The sequence below is a fragment of the Panthera tigris genome, chromosome F3 (genome assembly GCF_018350195.1).
Source record: "Panthera tigris isolate Pti1 chromosome F3, P.tigris_Pti1_mat1.1, whole genome shotgun sequence".
Taxonomy (NCBI): domain Eukaryota; kingdom Metazoa; phylum Chordata; class Mammalia; order Carnivora; family Felidae; genus Panthera; species Panthera tigris.
The window spans coordinates 9701794-9721455 of record NC_056678.1 but is presented as its reverse complement, the minus strand read 5'-3'; the positions used below and the strand labels follow the sequence as shown (position 1 = coordinate 9721455).

At 35.4% G+C, this 19662-nt stretch overlaps 1 protein-coding gene across 1 annotated transcript in view; it reads left to right on the top strand.

The window, feature by feature from the left end:
- FMN2 (formin 2) overlaps window positions 1–19662 on the top strand; it is a 387917-nt gene that overhangs the window by 242350 nt on the left and 125905 nt on the right. The window contains exons 9-13 of the mRNA XM_042976529.1: window positions 9780–9871; window positions 10016–10145; window positions 12449–12595; window positions 15805–15864; window positions 16011–16131. Coding sequence (XP_042832463.1) covers window positions 9780–9871; window positions 10016–10145; window positions 12449–12595; window positions 15805–15864; window positions 16011–16131 — 550 coding nt within the window. The remainder of the gene's footprint in view (window positions 1–9779; window positions 9872–10015; window positions 10146–12448; window positions 12596–15804; window positions 15865–16010; window positions 16132–19662) is intronic.

The following is a 19662-nucleotide window of genomic DNA, read 5'->3' as shown; positions in this document are numbered from 1 at the left end:
GTTGTCTGAGATGCTTCTGAGATATCCAGGTTAAAATGTTGGGAAAGTAATTGCCTGTCTGGATATAAGGGAAAAACATGAGCTAAAGATAGTTGCCATATAGTGGTTGGATAGTGGATGCAGGCCTGAAAGTGGAGACTGAGAAGGTTAAGCAGAGGGATAGGAAGATGTCTAGGAAAAGACGATGTGATATAATTAAAGGGAATAATATTAGGAGGCAAAATCACCTAGTAAACATAAAAGTGACAGGGGTGATGATGTTTGAGGAAAAAAAAGTAAAGATTTAAAGATTAGCTTTAGTTTCATTATGAATATTGGAAGAAACTGAATAAAGGAACTACTAGTTTGGCCAGGAACAGTGTTTCTACTTTCTATCCTTTAGAACACTGGCTCTTTGGGAGGGTCATTACTGTCATTTCCTCTGTCTGTCTCTCTCTCACACACGCACATGTGCACGAGTTTTGTGATCAATTAAGTGTGAGGATCACTGTTGAAATAGTTTTTAGTATGTGAGTCTTAAAAATGGACACCGTGTACAACAATCCCTGATGAATCTCAGGAAGCTCAGTTTGTGTCCTCTGGACCACTGTTTGAGAAACATCTGCTTAGCACCATTAATAGACTCGGACAGTGGAAATGCATACCAGTTGATCTCATTGTTCTTCCCTCCCTCTCCACCACTTGCTCCTCAATCTCGTCCTCTCTGTAGAAGCTGGAATAGCAAGGTTCAGTTTAAGGGGGTGTCTGGGTCAGGGGTAGTGGAGGTAAATATCTATGGTGAAATCAGTGATGACAGCCTGTAATCTGGGTTCGTTTTGGCCAGTGGTTGGGTGAAGAGTGTTCCTGGGTTTTAAGTGTCATGGATCTTTGGTAACTGGTAAAACATCCAGCTTGGCAGCAACTGAGGTCCACTTCAATACTGGCAAGCACAGTAAATGTTGAGAAAAGGATATTCTGGTACAAATCTGCAGATAATTGGGTGGGTGTGGGAAGTGGTGTGCAAAGAAGGAGACTGAAACAATTTAATTCTGGAAGTGAGTGGGACTGGAAGAGGGAAGGTTTGTGATTTGAATGTTAGGAGTTTGGAAATTCCTTCATGTTATTAATTGATGTGTAAGTGTTTGGCTGTGTTGCCCATGTCTTTGGCCATAATGAAGAATGAACATATTTCAACAAATCACCACTGGTATGGTAGTGGGATCATTAGCATTCTCTTCATATATGGCGAGTCATATATAGTTTTACAGAGCAGTGGAAGAAGATCACTATAGAAGGGTTAAGCAAATAAGAGTGCTGTTATGAGCAACTTGGTACATTATGTTATATGATTTTGCTTGAATCTGAAGCCTGACATAGATACCTTTTCATTCACTGTGCCTGGAATCATGCTGGTAAAAACTAGGCCTTTAAATGAATGGGTGAATGAATCCCTAAAATTCATTTTTTTTTTAAAGTTTGACCTTGATTATTACCTCATACGAGTGGACCAGAGAAGAACACTTGACACTAAATTTAATTTGAAGGCCAAAGCCAAAAGTGTCCAGATGACCTGTGGATTAATCTGGTACAAATTTATAACCACTAGTGTGACATAAGTTGTGTGGTTGCTATTAAGAACAATAATTTGGGGCTTTAGCAGAGCGAAAATAATAGACTTTTGCTCGATCTCTCATGTTTTGCAAGAACAAGCCAAGATGATAGGCAGGAAACAGTTGGTTATGATATATTAATGAATAGCAGAATCTTGCTGAGTTGATTAACGTTGCTTAAAAACCTATTATGTGTTAGTTCTGCTTCTTGTACCTTTACACACTTAAGTATTTCTGCTTATAGGTACACAAGAGAATCGTGTTGAGTGAATGTATAAAATGAGTAAATTCATATGTACTTTTGCCAAGCCTAGCATTATTTTTACTTACCTATTTGTGCACTAGCATTTGAAATGACTAATTCTGTTTCATGCATGCACAGTATCTATTTTGGAGTTCAAATGACCTCATAGGAACCCTCATTATACTCTTACGATGATGATAAACAGCTGGCATTATTTGCATATCATTATGTCCTCAATACTTCTTATATTGTTCTTTCATTATCCCCTCTCTTTTTCCTGTCTCTTCTCCATGACTCAGAGGCCTTCTTTTGTTATGTTTAATTACTGACATAATTTTTCAGTGTTTAGAAAAGTATTATTGACTGTTAACTATATACCATAAACCATACTAGTTACTAGGACCATAGAGATACCTAAGACATGGCCCTTCTCATCAAAAAGCTCCAGTCAATAGAAGGTGTAGGCATATATTTATATCACCAATAAGATCGTGTGATAAGCGTAGCGTAACAGAAAGCAAATATAAGGTTCTGTGTTATCATTTGGGAAAGAGAATAATTGTAATGGAGATCAAGGTGATTGAGGCAGGCTTTCCAGAGGAGGTCATTTCTAACCAAGCTGAGAGCAGCAAGCCAAAGTGAATGATGCATATTCCAGGTAGAAGTTCTGGTGTGGTGGTATAAGTTATTGGCTAGATGCCTGTGCCTTCAACAGTGACTGGGAGTATAAGGAGCAGAGCAAATTTAGAGGCAAATCAATGACGTTAACTCTCCATCGATCTAGAGCCCACATATTCTTCAAAACACAGGTCTTACCTCCTCTTTTTCCTGAAGTTCATGCTACCCTAGCCCAAAGTATGTTTTCCCCCATAGGATGACAAAATTGTGATTTCAAGCTACAAAATCTTAGGATAGTTTATTGTATGCAGAAAAAAATACAAATGTGTTGTTATGCTTCAGTCCAAAATAATGAATTTCATAAATACAGAATAAGAGAAACAGAGAGCCTATAAACATGAAAAAATATTAGACTACTGGTAACTTAAAGGATACAGGGCTCTTCCAAATATTGTTCTTAATTTCAAGCTGCACTAACAGCAGCAGGCTTTCTGGAATGATGGACTTGAGAATCAGACTGTACAGTGGGAGAGTGACATGGTGCTCCATTGTGTGTGCCTCATTTGTAAGTCATCAGAAACATACTCAAACAGCAACTACGATCATGATAGGCTCACATTTATATCAGATAAATTGTGAAGAACCGAAGTACTTAGCACAGAAGGCAAAGGAGGAAAAATTTAGCTTTCCCAAAATTTGAAAGAAATTTGCACTTGACCCCAGAGAGTAGAGCAAGAACCAATGTCTGAAAGCGGAGGAAATATTTTTGTTTCATGTAAAGGAGCTGTGTTTTCGTTGTGTCTTGTTTTTGGACAGTGTTTTTTAAAGACGTAATGGTCAATTTAGAGTGACAATGAACTTTTTGTTCCTGGAGGTGTATGAGTCTTGTGAATGCCAAAGATAATTTAATCATCAGTTTGATAGGAAAGTTTTACCAAATGTCAGTTCCCAAGGTCTGCTCCATGGGTGCCCAGGGTTTCTGCATTTTTTCAAAGGGGGTCTACAAGATAAAAATGACTTGCATAATAACACGAAGATGTTATTTGTTTTTCTGACAGTGTAAATGTTGGTACTGATGGTTCAAAAGCAGTGAAAGGTAAACATTCTGACATCTCCACCTGAATCAAGGCAGCGGCACTACACTTAGACGTCATTGTAATTCTTCACTGCCATGCACTTGCATGGGGAAAAAAGCCAATGTCCTTAATGAACAGTGAAAATTTATGAAAACTCAACTCTTGAGTATCTGTGTTTTTAATACCCTGTGTGACAAAATGGAAAGTACACATAGAGTGTTTCTCCTGGGCAGCAAAGTACAACGGTTCCTGTGATAAAAGTACTTATTGTAAATTAAGGTAGTCCTTTTTCATTGGACACCATCTCTATTTGAAAATCCAACCGGCAAAATGTGATTATTAATACATTGACATTTGGTAGACATTTTCTTGAAAATGAACAAAGTTAAGTGATTACTTTAAGGATACCAGCTGGTGTTTGTTGCCAACGACAAAATTCAAGCTCTGAAGTAACATTGGAATTTTGGAAATTTTATGTCTGCCTCCATAAGTTTGGTAGCTTTGCTATAGTTAAGACGTTTGTGATAAGATGGGCAGTGATTTTTTTAAAAAAATTGATTTTATTTTTAATGCCATAAAGTAACATGTGCCTGTATTTGGAAGTTCTGTGATACTTAGCATGGGAAGAAGAAGGGAGTTTTAGGGTCATGGATATGAGACAAAACAGAGACTGTACTCGGGTCCCCTCAACCCTGACTGTGAAATCCAGGGTTCCTTGGCTGCCTCCATAAGAAAAAAAAAATGCTGAGACTTTATGTCTCTTGTGTAGCAGCACATCTTGCAGGAATGTGGAGGAAGGATACTTACCACCAGACCAAAGCAGTATATGCCAGGATAGACCCCAGCCTTGACTTTTCACCAACTTTTCCCCTCATTATAATACTAAAAAATCATGTCCAGGGGTGGAGATTTAACATGGTAATTAGATATACAATGCATGAAGAAGCATGACCTTTAAATGCACAGGTGCTGATAAATTCCCACCTCTACATGCTTAGATGTCACCCTTTTCCTGCTTAAGTTTCTTTTTTTTTAATATGAAATTTATTGTCAAATTGGTTTCCATACAACACCCAGTGCTCATCCCAACAGGTGCCCTCCTTAATGCCCATCACCCACTTTCCCCTCCCACCCACATCAACCCTCAGTTTATTCTCAGTTTTTTTTAATATATGAAATTTATTGTCAAATTGGTTTCCATACAACACCCAGTGCTCATCCCAAAAGATGCCCTCTTCAATACCCATCACCTACCCTCTCCTCCCTCGCACCCCCCTTAAACCCTCAGTTTGTTCTCAGTTTTTAAGAGTCTCTTATCCTTTGGCTCTCTCCCACTCTAACCTCTTTTTTTTTTCTTCCCCTCCCCCATGGTCTTCTGTCAAATTTCTCAGGATCCACATAAGAGTGAAACATATGGTATCTGTCTTTCTCTGTATGACTTATTTCACTTAGCATAGCACTCTCTAGTTCCATCCACGTTGCTACAAAAGGCCATATTTCATTCTTTCTCACTGCCAACTAGTATTCCATTGTATATATAAACCACAACTTCTTTATCCATTCATCAGTTGATGGACATTTAGGCTCTTTCCATAATTTGGCTATTGTTGAAAGTGCTGCCATAAACATTGAGTACAAGTGCCCCTATGCATCAGCACTCCTGTATCCCTTGGGTAAATTCTTAGCAGTGCTGTTGCTGGGTCATAGGGTAGATCTATTTTTAATTTTTTGAAGGAAACTCCACACTGTTTTCCAGAGTGGCTGCACCAGTTTGCATTCCCACCAACAGTGCAAGAGGGTTCCCGTTTCTCCACATCCTCTCCAGCATCCATAGTCTCCTGATTTGTTCATTTTGGCCACTCTGACTGGCATGAGACTGGTATCTGAGTGTGGTTTTGACTTGTATTTCCCTGATAAGGAGTGACATTGAGCATCTTTTCATGTGCCTGTTGGCCATCTGAATGTCTTCTTTATTTATTTATTTATTTATTTATTTATTTATTTATTTATTTTTTAATGTTTATTTTTGAGACAGAAAGAGACAGAGCATGAACGGGGGAGGGTCAGAGTGAGGGAGACACAGAATCTGAAACAGGCTCCAGGCTCTGAGCTGTCAGCACAGAGCCCGACACGAGGCTTGAACTCACGGACCGCGAGATCATGACCTGAGCCGAAGTCGGCTGCTTAACCGACTGAGCCACCCAGGCACCCTGGATGTCTTCTTTAGAGAAGTGTCTATTCATGTCTTCTGCCCATTTCTTCACCGGATTATTTGTTTTTCGGGTGTGGAGTTTGGTGAGTTGTTTATAGATTTTGGACACTAGCCCTTTGTCTGATATGTCATTTGCAAATATCTTTTCCCATTCCATTGGTTGCCTTTTAGTTTTGTTGATTGTTTCCTTTGCAGTGCAGACGGTTTTTGCCTTCATGAGGTCCCAATAGTTCATTTTGGCTTTTAATTCCCTTGCCTTTGGGTGTCGAGTAAGAAATTGCTGTGGTTGAGGTCAGAGAGGTTTTTCATGCTTTCTCCTCTAGGGTTTTGATAGTTTCCTGTCTCACATTCAGGTCCTTTATCCATTTTGAGTTTATTTTTGTGAATGGTGTAAGAAAGTGGTCTAGTTTCATTCTTCTGCATGTTGCTGTCCAGTTCTCCCAGAACCACTTGTTAAAGAGACTGTCTTTTTCCATTGGATATTCTTTCCTGTTTTGTCAAAGATTATTGGCCATATTTTTGTGGGTCCAATTCTGGAGTCTCTATTCTATTCCATTGGTCTATTGTTTAACATAGTGTTGAAAGTGCTAGCATCAGCAATCAGACAACAAAAGGAAATCAAAGGCATCAAAATTGGCAAAGATGAAGTCAAGCTTTCACTTTTTGCAGATGACATGATACTATACATGGAAAACCCAATAGACTCCACCAAGATTTTGCTAGAACTTATATATGAATTCAGCAAAGTCACAGGATACAAAATTAATGTACAGAAATAAGTTGCATTCTTATACACTACTAATGAAGCAACAGAAAGACAAATAAAGAAACTGATCCCATTCACAATTGCACCAAGAAGCATAAAATACCTAGGAATAAACCTAACCAAAGATGTAAAAGATCTGTGCTGAAAACTATAGAAAACTTATGGAGGAAATTGAAGAAGATACAAAGAAATGGAAAAACATTCCATGCTTATGGATTGGAAGAATAAATACTGTTAAAATGTCAATACTACCCAAAGCAATCTACACATTCAATGCAATCCCAATCAAAATTGCACAAGCATTCTTCTTGAAGCTAGAACAAGCAATCCTAAAATTTGTATGGAACCACAAAAGAACCCGAATAGCCAAAGTAATATTGAAGAAGAAGACCAAAGCGGGAGGCATCACAATCCCGGACTTCAGCCTCTACTACAAAGCTGTAATCACCAAGACAGCATGGTAATGGCACAAAAACAGACACATAGTCCTGCCTAAGTTTATTTAAAACATTCCCCCTGACCTGTCCTCCAGGAGTCAGCCCGAGGACACTTTTCTTTTGTGCTGTCTTCTTTGTTCTCTGCCATAAGCCCCAATAAAGCCTTGCCTGAAACTCCTGTTTGGCCTCTGATTAACTTCTATTGTTTAGAGAGCCCAGGGGCCAGGTATGGTATGGAATGGAGTGGCATTTACTTCCTTATCATCCATAAAGCAGCACTGTCAACCCTGGACAACTTTTCTTTCTGAAGTCAGTAGAAATGGTCTGATAGAGCATACGTGTAAAGGACCATGCAATTTGTAATTCATGTATACTGAATAATTTGGGGAATAACTCTATAGTTTTGCCAGAAAGTCACTTTATTCTCAAGACATTGGGGCATTTTATCTTTCTCTCCTATATTTGATCATTATTATGATTTACCTTAACCATCTTTTTTTCTCTCAGTTGTTTGTTCAGATTTTCTGTGTTTTTATTTAAGAGCCAGAGAAATTTACTGAGTCCATGAAGTCAGTTTCTGATCATTCACCTGGTCATCTCATACCAGCACTCAACTAGGTTGAGTCTATGTCAGGTTATCTAAGGTTCTAAAAACAAAAATTAAACCAACAAACTTAATTACTTCATCAGATTGTAGCAAGGTGGATTTTTTTTTCTCCCTGTTGACGTTTGGGTATTGAATGTGATTGAGTTTGAAGACAGCAGACTAATTTTCTGCTCTGCTAAGCGAAATAAGTCAATCAGAAAGAGACAAATATCATATGATTTCACTCATATGTGGAATTAAAGAAACAAAACAGATGAACATATGGGAAGGGGGGAAAAAAAGAAGAGAGAGAAACAAACCACAAAAGATTCCTAATCATAGAGAACAAACTGAGGGTTGACAGAGGGAGGTGGGTGGGAGATGGGCTAGATGGGTGATGGGCATTAAGAAGGGTACTTGTGATGAACACTGCGTGTTGTATGTAAGATATGAATCACTGAATTCTACTCCTGAAACCAATATTGCAATGTGTGTTAACTAACTAAAGGTTAAATTAAAAAAAGAATAGAGAGGTTATATGGACTGGAACCCTTTATATGCTGTATTTTGGAGCAGACCTCCATGTCTTAAAATAACCCTTGTCTTATCAATATTCTTAATTTTAATATTCTTTTATAATATTGCCCTGGGCACTCATTTGCCAGAAAGATGAGTATTGTCTTTATTAAAAGCCATCTCGTTACTTGGTTTTAAGTGGTATAATGATAGGATCTGTGGGGCTGACTCTTATGGACAGTAACTATGATAAGTGGTGTTTACCTCCCTAAAATTCTTGGGCCAGATCACAATAAACTGGTGGGAAAAAGCAAGATTACTATACAGCTGAAATTCTAGAAGCAGGTTCTAAAACTTTGGAGTAGCTTGGGTTATTTCCATTAAATTCATGCTTTTTAATTCTTTGGATCTTTTGTTGCATTGTATTTCAAAAGCAAATTTTATTTTCAATAAAAACCCTCAGAAGATCTACTGATCTGTCTTCAGATCCTCTTCCGCTGTTAAAAGAAGCTTCATTTGAGGGTTCATGGCTGGCTCAGTCAGTAGAGCATGCGACTCTCGATCTCGGGATTGTGAGTTCAAGCCCCACAATGGGCATAGAGCTTACTTAAAAATAAATGAATAAAATAAAAAGTGAGCAGTTTTAAAAAATAAAAAAAAAAATGAAACTTCATTTGAAGAACTAGTCTTTGCTAGTTAATACCATCACCTGAAACCTGCATTTCAAGAGAATCAGTGAATGCAAAACAGAACATAGCTGTTTTTCAGATGAAATATTTAGTTTCTATAAACCTATTAGAGTGTATCTCATACAGTAGTTCTTGGCTAAACTGCTTTAATGTTTAAACAAAAAAATAATAATAATTAAAATAATAATTTTAAATTCTGAGAATTAGACTCAAATTCAAAATATGGTTGTCTACTCACACTTCTTAATGCATTGAAGTACTGTATTTGGCTGTTTTGAAACATCTTTATGAGTTATAAAATAAAGACTGCAAATATAAAGCATCCAAATTTTTCATAAAGAAGAATAGATGCGTGTTTCTCCATGTCTGTGAAATCTTCCACCATATATTAAAAATGCAGAAGAAACTTTCCTACAAAGAAACAAATTTAGGATGACAGACTTTTAGCTTGTAATTATAAATGGTAAAAGAAGATATTTTGGAAGAAAAGAAGCCTAAAACCATTTTTGTGTCAAAAAGAAAATTCAGCAGAAAAATCAACCTTTTATTTTTGTTCCAATTGAATTAATAATTCAATTGTATTTTTCCCCTAAAAAAAGCCATAAGCAATGATTGCAATGGTTAAATAAGTACTTTTTTTCCTTTAAAAGTCTTATAACATTATGACCAAATTGCTTCCAAATTTATCTTGATTGATTTCTAAATAAGACATACCACTTTAAAATGAAATTCTTGTATTCTAGAGAGTATTACAAACAGCCAAAAAACAAGAGAGGAAAACTGTATTATTTTAAAGCATGCTTAAATAAATAAATGTTTTGCAGATCACTAATAGCCAATAACATTATTTGGAAGGTTTGGAGGTGATCTGGTTTGCATTAAACATATTTACACTTTAAAATGCCTTCATGAATTAAGTCAAGCTTTACTGCAAACAGATGCTAAGAAATATGAAAATATATAGAGTTTGCTGTATTAAGATTATCATAATCTAAGGGACTCATTTCATAAGATTTTCAATAACTGTTTGGCATTATATTTTCCAGAGAGCACAATCAGATGAACTGGAAAAAATTGAAAAGCATGGCCGGTCCTCCAAAGACAAAGAAAATGCCAAGTCTCTGGACAAACCTGAACAGTAAGAACACCTCAGGACCTTGTTGAGGGCAGCCTCTTTCCATTTGGAAAATGTAGCATCTTCCGTGCATAATTGTTATGAATATGAGGATAAACATCTGTTTATATGAATTATATTCTTCTTAACTTGGCTTTATTTCCTTAGGTTCCTTTATGAACTGTCACTAATCCCCAACTTTTCAGAACGAGTCTTTTGTATCCTCTTCCAGTCCACATTTTCAGAAAGCATTTGCTCAATTCGTCGCAAACTGGAATTGCTACAGAAATTGTGTGAGGTGAGTTCCGGTGCGTAGACAGCTGACGATTGAGTTCTGATATTTCATTCATTCAGTCATGTCCACATTTCAAAATCGTTTTCTTTTATTTACTCTACAAATAAATTTGGAGAATAGCAGTTCCACAAAAGAGAACATACAATGACTAGTTTCTTTTTTTTTTTTTTTTTTTTTTTTTTACGATTTAATACTTTTATTATTTTTGTCGAGAGTAGACATTGCCATAAGTTGTACGTTGACTTGTGTTTTTCAAAAAGATATGTTGAAGTCCTAATCCCTGGCACATGGAAGGGTGACCTTATTTGGAAATGGGGTCTTTGAAGATGTAATCGATATAAGATACAGTCATACTGGATTAGGATGGGCCTGAAATCCAATGACTGGTTTTCTTATAAGAGAGATTTGGAGACACAGGGATGAAGGCCATGTGACTATGGAGGCAGAGATTGAAAGTGCTACACCGAAAAGCCAGTGAATATCAAGGATTGTCAACAACCACCAGAAGCTAGGGAGAGGCAAGGAAGGATCCTCCCCTATGGCCCTCAGAATATGAGCCTGGATTTCAGACTTCTGGCCTCCAGGACTGAGGGAGAATAAGTTTCTGCTGTTTTAGCTGCCAAGTTTGTGGAAATTTGCTACAGCAGCCCTAGGAAACTAATACAATAGGCCATGCTGAGTTATTTTATTTCGCATATTTCCTAACAATGACTAGTTTCAAGATCAAAGGAAAACTTGGATAGTTGCGCGCCACGGGGCCGGTTGCTGCAGTGTGGTCATTATGCTCCCACGTCCGGGGATTTCTGCCCCTTCTGCTTTTGCCAAAACAAAATTTTCACTTTCCCTGGTCCTTCCTTACATCAGACTTCAGATTAAATGTGATTTGAAGGCATTTTATTTATTTGCCTTCAGTTTTGGAAGGGGCCTTCAACAAATTGTTAATGATTCCATCCAAATGATTTAGGAACAGCTGTATGACTCAACAGAAGATGAATATTCTCCAGAAAACAAAGAATAAATGCTTGGCGTGAATTACCAATATTACCATTTAAAACAATTTGTCAAAAATCAATAGTACCATTCGTTCTGGTTGTGGTAAATCATTTTGAAAAGTAGTAAGATGTTATTAAAGACACATTTTCAGAGGAAAGAATACTTGCAAATTCCAGCTAAGCTTCATGTTTTGGAAGAAGTGAGTGTGAACTTTTCAGGGATAAATCTAAATTTGGAATTAATCTTTAAAACTGTGTTTTGGTTTCCTACAATTTATGCCAAAAATGTGTATTGTAGGTACAATTAGGGTGATGGCAGCGACATTCTTTTCTAGTAGTTCTCATATTACAACCTTATTTGTTTTCCATGCAGTTGCATCAGAAATGGCTTACAATGGTGTCTGTCACTTTACAAATGTGTACCTGAATTCTTGTAGGTGGTACAACTTCCTAAAGCTAACTTTGGGTAAACTAAAAATAAAACTATCCTATAATCCAGCACTTTCACCGTTAGCTATTTACCCAAAAATACAGATTTGAAGGGGTACATGTGCCCCAATGTTTATAGCAGCATTATCAATAATAGCCAAACTATGGAGAGAGCACCAATGTCTGTTGACTGATGGACTGATGAATGGATACGGAAGATAACTTATATACATATATACATATGTATGTACATATGTATGTACATATATATGTATAATGTACATATGTATGTGTACATATATATGTATATATACGGTGGAATGTTACTCAGCCGTCAAAAAGAATGAAATCTTACCATTTGTAATGAAGTGGATGGAGCTAGAATGTATTATGCTAAGTGAGATAAGTCAATCAGAGAAAGACAGATACCGTATGATTTCACTCATACGTGGAATTTAAGAAACAAAATGTGAACCTATGGGAAGGAGTGTGGGAAAGAGAAGAGAGAGAAACAAACCACAAGAGACTCTCAATGTTAGAGAACAAACTATGGGTTGACAGAGGGAGGTGGGTAGGAGATGGGGCTAGATAGATGATGGGTACTGAGGAGGACCCTTGTGATGAGCACTGGGTGTTGTATGTAAGTGATGAATCACTGAATTCTACTCCTGAAATTAATATTGCACTGTATGTTAACTAAAATTTAAATAAAAAAATAAAGTTAACTTTGGAGACACTACTCTTAAAATATCCTAATAATATACAATGATACAGTTTGGATGTGACCCACAATTATTAGTATGATATGAATATCTGCCACTGACTTAAGATAATTCAAAGAAAACTTTGTCTAAGAGATAAAATGCTCTTTACTCTATCTTACAGACATTAAAAAATGGCCCAGGGGTTATGCAAATTCTGGGTTTGGTTCTTGCTTTTGGCAACTACATGAATGGTGGAAATAAGACTCGAGGACAGGCAGATGGCTTTGGGTTAGACATTCTTCCGAAGCTGAAAGATGTTAAAAGCAGTGTAAGTATTTTGTGTGAATGAATGTAGGCAAATTGAGAATTAGAAGGTTTGTTTAGTAATGAGTTTGACTGTAAACATGTTGTAATAAATGTTTATGTTCCAAGGTCAAAAATGTCTTTATGTTCTGAGCTAGGTAAAAGTATATGGCCTTCATATGTTTATGATTTTGTGAATGTTTCCCAAAGTGAATAATTATTAATACTATGTTTAATGAATAATTGAGTAGAGAATAAAAATAATTATTTTTTCAGTCTATCATTACCATGTCTGCTAAAATTTGTCCTTTTGGAGTCTGAGGACTAATTAATTTTCATAAATTAGACAGTATTATTCTTCTCTTCTGTGTTAAGTAATGGAGGCCAATAGGCTTGTGTTTTAAAAACAAAACGAAGATGGGTGAAAGTAGATTATAAATAAAATGTAAAAAATTATCTTGTTTTTCTACATATCATATTCCCCTTGACACTGGTATATGTGGGAATGCCTAAGCCCTTTTGCAGGACTAATTAATTTTTGATCCTACTTCTATACTTGTATTTGTTTGAAGTTAACATCTAAGAGATTATGAGAGTGCCAGTAAAAATATAAGATTAGGGAACAACCATGATGGTTAGAATTAATGTCTGAGAATATAAACTTAGAAGATAATAGAATCCTATTTCTCTGATGGAATCTCTATACAGAACTGTATGATAAGGAAATTATGGACATGTTTTTAAAACATTAAGTTTAAGGGGTGCCTAGGTGGCTTAATCAGTTGAGCATCCGACTTCAGCTCAAATTGTGTTTCGAAGTTTGTGAGTTCGAGTCCCACGTTGGGCTCTGTGCTGACAGCTCAGAGCCTGGAGCCTGCTTCAGATTCTGTGTGTGTGTGTGTGTGTGTGTGTGTGTCTGCCCCTCCCCTACTCACACTATGTCTCTTTCTCTCTCAAAAATAAATATTTAAAAATATTTTAAAATATTAAGTTTAAGTAAGTAGTTGGCTCATAGAAATGGAAATAGTAGAATTGTTCTTCCTAGATAAAGAATATAGTTGAAGCTTGAATGATGTGGGGCTTAGGGCACTGACCTCCTGCTCAGTCAAAAAGCCACGCATAACGTTTGACTCCCAAGACTTAAGTACTAACAGCCCACTGTTGACAAGAAGTCTAACCAATAACATTAATCTATTGACACCTATTTCATATGTTATATGTAACATATATACTGTATTCTTACAATAAAGTAAGCTAGAGAAAATATTATTAAGAAAATCATAAGGAAGAGAAATTACATTTCCAGTATTATACTGTATTTGTTGACAAAAATCTATGTGCAAGTGGACCCACGCAGTTCAAACCCATGTTGTTCAAGGCTCACTTTATGTCTCCCTCATAAGAAACAGACACTTTTTTTGTTGTTGTTTCTGGTGGTCAACAACTCATTTGTTCACTCATTCATACATACACTCATATATTCATTTAACATTCTTTCATTGAGTTCAGTGAAATACCAGTTACTACTTTTCCAGAATTGAATAAAGCATAATCCTTTCTTGGAATACCAGCAGCATGTAATTTTCGTGATTTTTTATGGGTATATTTGTTCAGATGCTAGTATATTCGTATGACACAAATTTTCATAGGAACCTCCAATATGTCAACCTGATAAATCACATTTGTTCAAAAGCAAAAGCTCTCTTGGAAGCATTGAATAGTTCTTAACAACTGATTGTTGAATTGAAACAAGTGACTTTTTCAAATAATACTGGAACGTAAATATCATTGACATAATTTTTAACATAAAAATGGATCTGAGATAGATTCTGATAATCATAATTACATACGAATAAAGGATTATTTGGGTTTTTTTTATTGGTTAGTATATCTTATTCAATCTCCAAGTAAGTTAAATTTTATTAATTTAAATAATTAAGGAGTATCCTAGATAAAAATTACATAATAAAGTCAAGAAGCAAGATTTTTTGTTTTTAATAATTTCATTTGCATTCTCATAAGAGTTATACTACTCTTCCTGATTTGATTCTTGCTCCGTAAAATGAATACAACTGTGTCTACTTCTTAGTACTGTTTGTGGACCTGCGTGGACAGAGCTGTTACTCAGATCACTCAGAATTTTCACTCAGCATGCCTATCAGCAGGCAGTTAATAAATGTTTTGTTAATTCATTCAAGTACTGCTAACTGTACTGCATATTTCTTTGAATTATATTAGGAAAGAGAACGGAAAGTTGGTTAAATTATATACAAGCAAATGGTGTTCCTGAAAAATATATTACTTTTACTATTATAAGATATTACTGCATAATATCTTATTATATTATTACTATACATTACAATGAAGAAAGTCTCTAAAAGCTGTATCATCATATGTCAAACTAAATTATGAAAGGATATTGCTTTTTATAAATAAAGGGAAAATAATCGTTAGATTGAACATTTCAGGGAATGTAGTTTGTGTCATATGGTTTTTAAATATATATGTGTGTGTATGTGTGTATGTGTGTGTCCTCCCACCTTCAGAGTATCTAGTACTAATTTTGAATGATGAAAACTTAATACCTTTTAAATGTGCCAGAAAGGAGGTAAAAACCTATTCTTTGAAGCCTGTTAGAATAGAAACAATTCTACATTTTTTTCCATAGAAATACACACTGCATTGTTTATAGCTGCCTGGATATTAATTCCACAATCTCAGATGCTGACATAGCAATTTATAATATAGACTCGCATTTTTAAAGCTCCTGCTGACTTGAAATTATACTTAACTTTATTTTCTTTATCTACTAACAAGCCTCAATCAAACTTACTGTTGCAGATTGATACCTGCTGGTCCAGAAGTGGTATAGAAATGCTGGCAATGTTTAATCATTTCAGTTAAGATAGTAGTTATACTTTTAAACATAAAGCATGATAATTAGTGAACTAATTTTCTGATCAAAGAGGGTAAAACAGGAAAGTATTCGCAGTTGAGACTCCACCCTTGAACAGCTGGGCTTCCACTTGGGGCTTAGATTAAAACACTGGGGAAAAACAGGATCTTCTCTGCCATTGAAATCCTTAGATGTAGTGGCTGTAGTACTTTGAAATATAGAATTTCACATTTTATTCTAAATGTTCTCATCTGTGTGTTGATTTACTGGAATCTATTTTATTTGACACTCTGATATTTAAAAAATATATTTTTACTTACTTTGGTCTTTCTGCCTAGGACAATAGCAGAAGCCTTTTGTCATACATTGTTTCCTACTATCTTCGAAATTTTGATGAGGTAAGGCAATTTTTACAGTGATATTTTGTTATTGTTTATTGTTGAGTGATTTGGCAGTATTTGCTATTTTGCCATTGCCATTGTTGTATTATTTTTATTTATATTGATGCTGATTTGTTTTAAAATTATGTGTTTTTGCTAATTAGGATGCTGGAAAAGAACAGTGTGTTTTTCCACTGCCAGAACCTCAGGACCTTTTTCAGGCTTCACAGATGAAGTTTGAAGATTTTCAAAAAGATCTCAGAAAACTAAAGAAAGACTTGAAAGGTAACTTATAATCTTAAAGAATCATGTTTGTATTATTTATGCTTTGTTAATGAGAAAAACCTGACTTTTCAATGTTTTTTAAGACAGCAAATCTTTAACAGCTTTGTAAAACTAGATTTTTTTAGTGTGGCAAAAGAAAAATTTTGCCAATAGACTAGTTTTTTTGTTGTTTAAAAAGTTACGTGTATTAGACATTTAGATATTGAATAGCATATTGGTTATTTGAATAGCAATCCCCTTGATCAGAAACAAATTTGATCATCTTGTTTACACTTTATAGCCAAGAACATTTGTCCATTTATCATGATATTGTTAAAAGATAAATAGTTCCTCCCTATTGGGTATACTTGCACAAGATGTTGTGGTTTGTGAACTTTCCTGGAAACAAAAATCTTCTTTCACATGTTTGGTCAAAAAACACATGTATGTATAACATCTTTATTAACAGTCACAAAGCCTTGTATCAAATCATTTTGAAGAGAGTCTAAAATTCTTCAGATTTCTAGAAAAGACCCTGGATAGCCAAAGCAATCTTGAAAAAGAAAACCAAAGAAGGAGGCATCACAGTCCTGGACTTCAAGCTATACTACAAAGCTGTAATCATCAAGACAGTATGGTACTGGCACAAGAACAGACACTCAGATCAGTGGAACAGAATAGAGAACCCAGAAATGGATCCACAAACGTATGGCCAACTAATCTTTGACAAATCAGGAAAGAACATTCAATGGAATAAAGACAGTCTCTTCAGCAAGTGGTGCTGGGAAAACTGGACAGAGACATGCAGAAGAATGAACCTGGACCTTTCTTATACCATACACGAAAATAAACTCAAAACAGATGAAAGACCTAAATGTAAGACAGGAAGACATCAAAATCCTCGAGGAGAAAGTAACATTTTAAAATAAAAAATACCAAATTGGAAAAGAAGAAGTAAAACTGTCATTATTTGCTGAAGACATTTTATATACAAAAAAATCCTAAAGACTCCACCAAAAACTAGGAGACTAATAAACTAAGTTGCAGGGTATATAATAAATATACAAAAATATATTGCATTTTTATATACCAACAAAGGACTATCCAAAAGAGAAATTAAAAAAAAAAACAATTTCATTACAACTGCATCAAAAAGAATAAAATACCCAGGGATAAATTCGACCCAGAATGTGCAAGATCTGTACACTAACACCTATAAGACATTGATGAAAGAAATTAAAGAATATACAAATAGAAAGCTATTCTGTATTCATTGTTTGGAAGACTTAATATTGTTAAAAATGTCCACATTACCCAAAGCAATCTACAGATTCAATGCAATCCCTATCAAAATTCCAATGGCCTTTTACATAGAATTAGAACAAATGATCCTAAAATTTGTATAGAACCACAAAAGATCCACAATAGCCAAAGCAATTTTGAGAAAGAATAAAGCTGGAAACTTAATACATACCTCCTGATTTCAAGGTATATTACAAAGCTAGAGTAATCAGAACAGTATAGTATTTGCATAGATCAACTGAACAGAATAGGAAGCCCAGAAAAATAAGCCCATATATATATGGTCAATTAATTTATGACAAAGGAGGCAAGAATATACAATGAGGAAAGGATGGTCTCTTCAATAAGTTGAGGCTGGGAAAACTGGACATCCAAATGCAAAAAAAAAAAAAAAAAAAAAAAAAGAAAAAAGAAAAAAGAAAAAGAAACTGGACAGTATCTTACACCATACCCCAAAATTAACTCAAAATAAGTTAAGGACCTGAATGTAAGACCAGAAACCATAAAACTCATAGAAGAAAACATAGGCAGTAAGCTCCTTGATATGAGTGTGGGTGATATTTTTTTGGATCTGACTCCAAAGGCAGTGGCAACAAAGGCAAAATAAACAAATGGGATGGCATCATACTAAAAAGCTTCTACACAGAGAAGGAAACAATCAATGAAAGGACAAAGCAACTTACTAAATGGGAGAAGATATTTGCAAGTGATAAATCCCATAAGGGGTTAATATCGAACCTATATAAAGAACTCAAACAGCAACAAATACATAAACGATACAATTACAAATGGGCAGAAGATTTGAATAGACATTTTTCCAAAGAAGACATACAGATGGCCAAGAGGCACATGAAAGATGCTCAACATCACTAATCATAAGGGAAATCCAAATTAAAGCCACAGTGAGATCTTACTTCATGCCTGTCAGAATGGCTAGGATCAAAAGGACAAGAAACAAGTGTTGGTGAGGATGTGGAAAACAAGGACTCTGCCTGCACTGTTGTAGTGTAAATTGGTGTAGCTACTGTGGAAAACAGTATGGAGTTTCCTAAAAAAATTTAAAATACAACTGTCATGGAATATAGCAATTCTACTTCTGGGTATTTATCTAAAGAAAATGAAAATACTAATTTGGAAAGCTCTATGTGCCCCTGTATTCATTGCGGCATTATTGACAATAGCCAAGATATGCAGGTAACCTAAGTGTCCATCAATAGATGAATGGATAAAGATGTGGTATGTATATATATGTATATACAACCACACAGAGGAATATTACTGAACCATAAAAAAGAAGGAAATCGTATCATTTGAAATAACATGGATAGATCTTGAGTGCCTTTTGTTGAATGAAATAATTCTGACAGAAAAAGACAAATACTGTATGATTTCACTTGTATGTAGAATCTAAAAAGAACAAAATAAAACAAATTTCATAGATACAGAGAATGGATGGGTAGTTGTTATAGGGGAGGGGTTTGGGTGGTAGAAAAAATGGGTGAAGGGGATCAAGATGTACAAACTTCCAATTATGAAATAAATAGGTCACGGAAATGTAATATACAGCAGGATGACTTTAGTCAGTAATATTGTATTAAAAATTTGAAAGGTGCTATTAAAGGAAATCTTGAGTGCCCATCACAAGGGAAAAAAATGTTTGTTGATAGATGTTAACTATTGGGGTAGCCATTTCATAATGTATACACATGTTGAATCAGTACATCATTTACCTAAAACTAGCATCATCTTAGATGTCATTTATACTTCAATGATAATTTTTTTTTAATTTTTTTTTAACGTTTATTTTTGAGACAGAGAGAGACAGAGCGTGAACGGGGGGAGGGGCAGAGAGAGAGGGAGACACAGAATTGGAAGCAGGCTCCAGGCTCTGAGCCATTAGCCCAGAGCCTGACACGGGGCTCGAACTCACAGACCGTGAGATCATGACCTGAGCTGAAGTCGGACACTTAACCGACTGAGCCAGCCAGGCGCCCCTCAATGATAATTTTTAAGATAAAGAGATTTTATGTGAGAAAAAGTAATGTTTATACAGATAGTTTATATATATATGTATATATATATACATATATATATTTTTTGTTTTGTTTGTAAAATGTCTTTGTGATCATGCAAATGTGATCATGCAAATGTGATCATGCATGTGATCATGCAAATGTCTTGTGATCATGTTGCAGAGTTGAGAACACCTCAGTTGTGTGTGTAAGCCTCCTGCTAAATCTGTTAAGCACC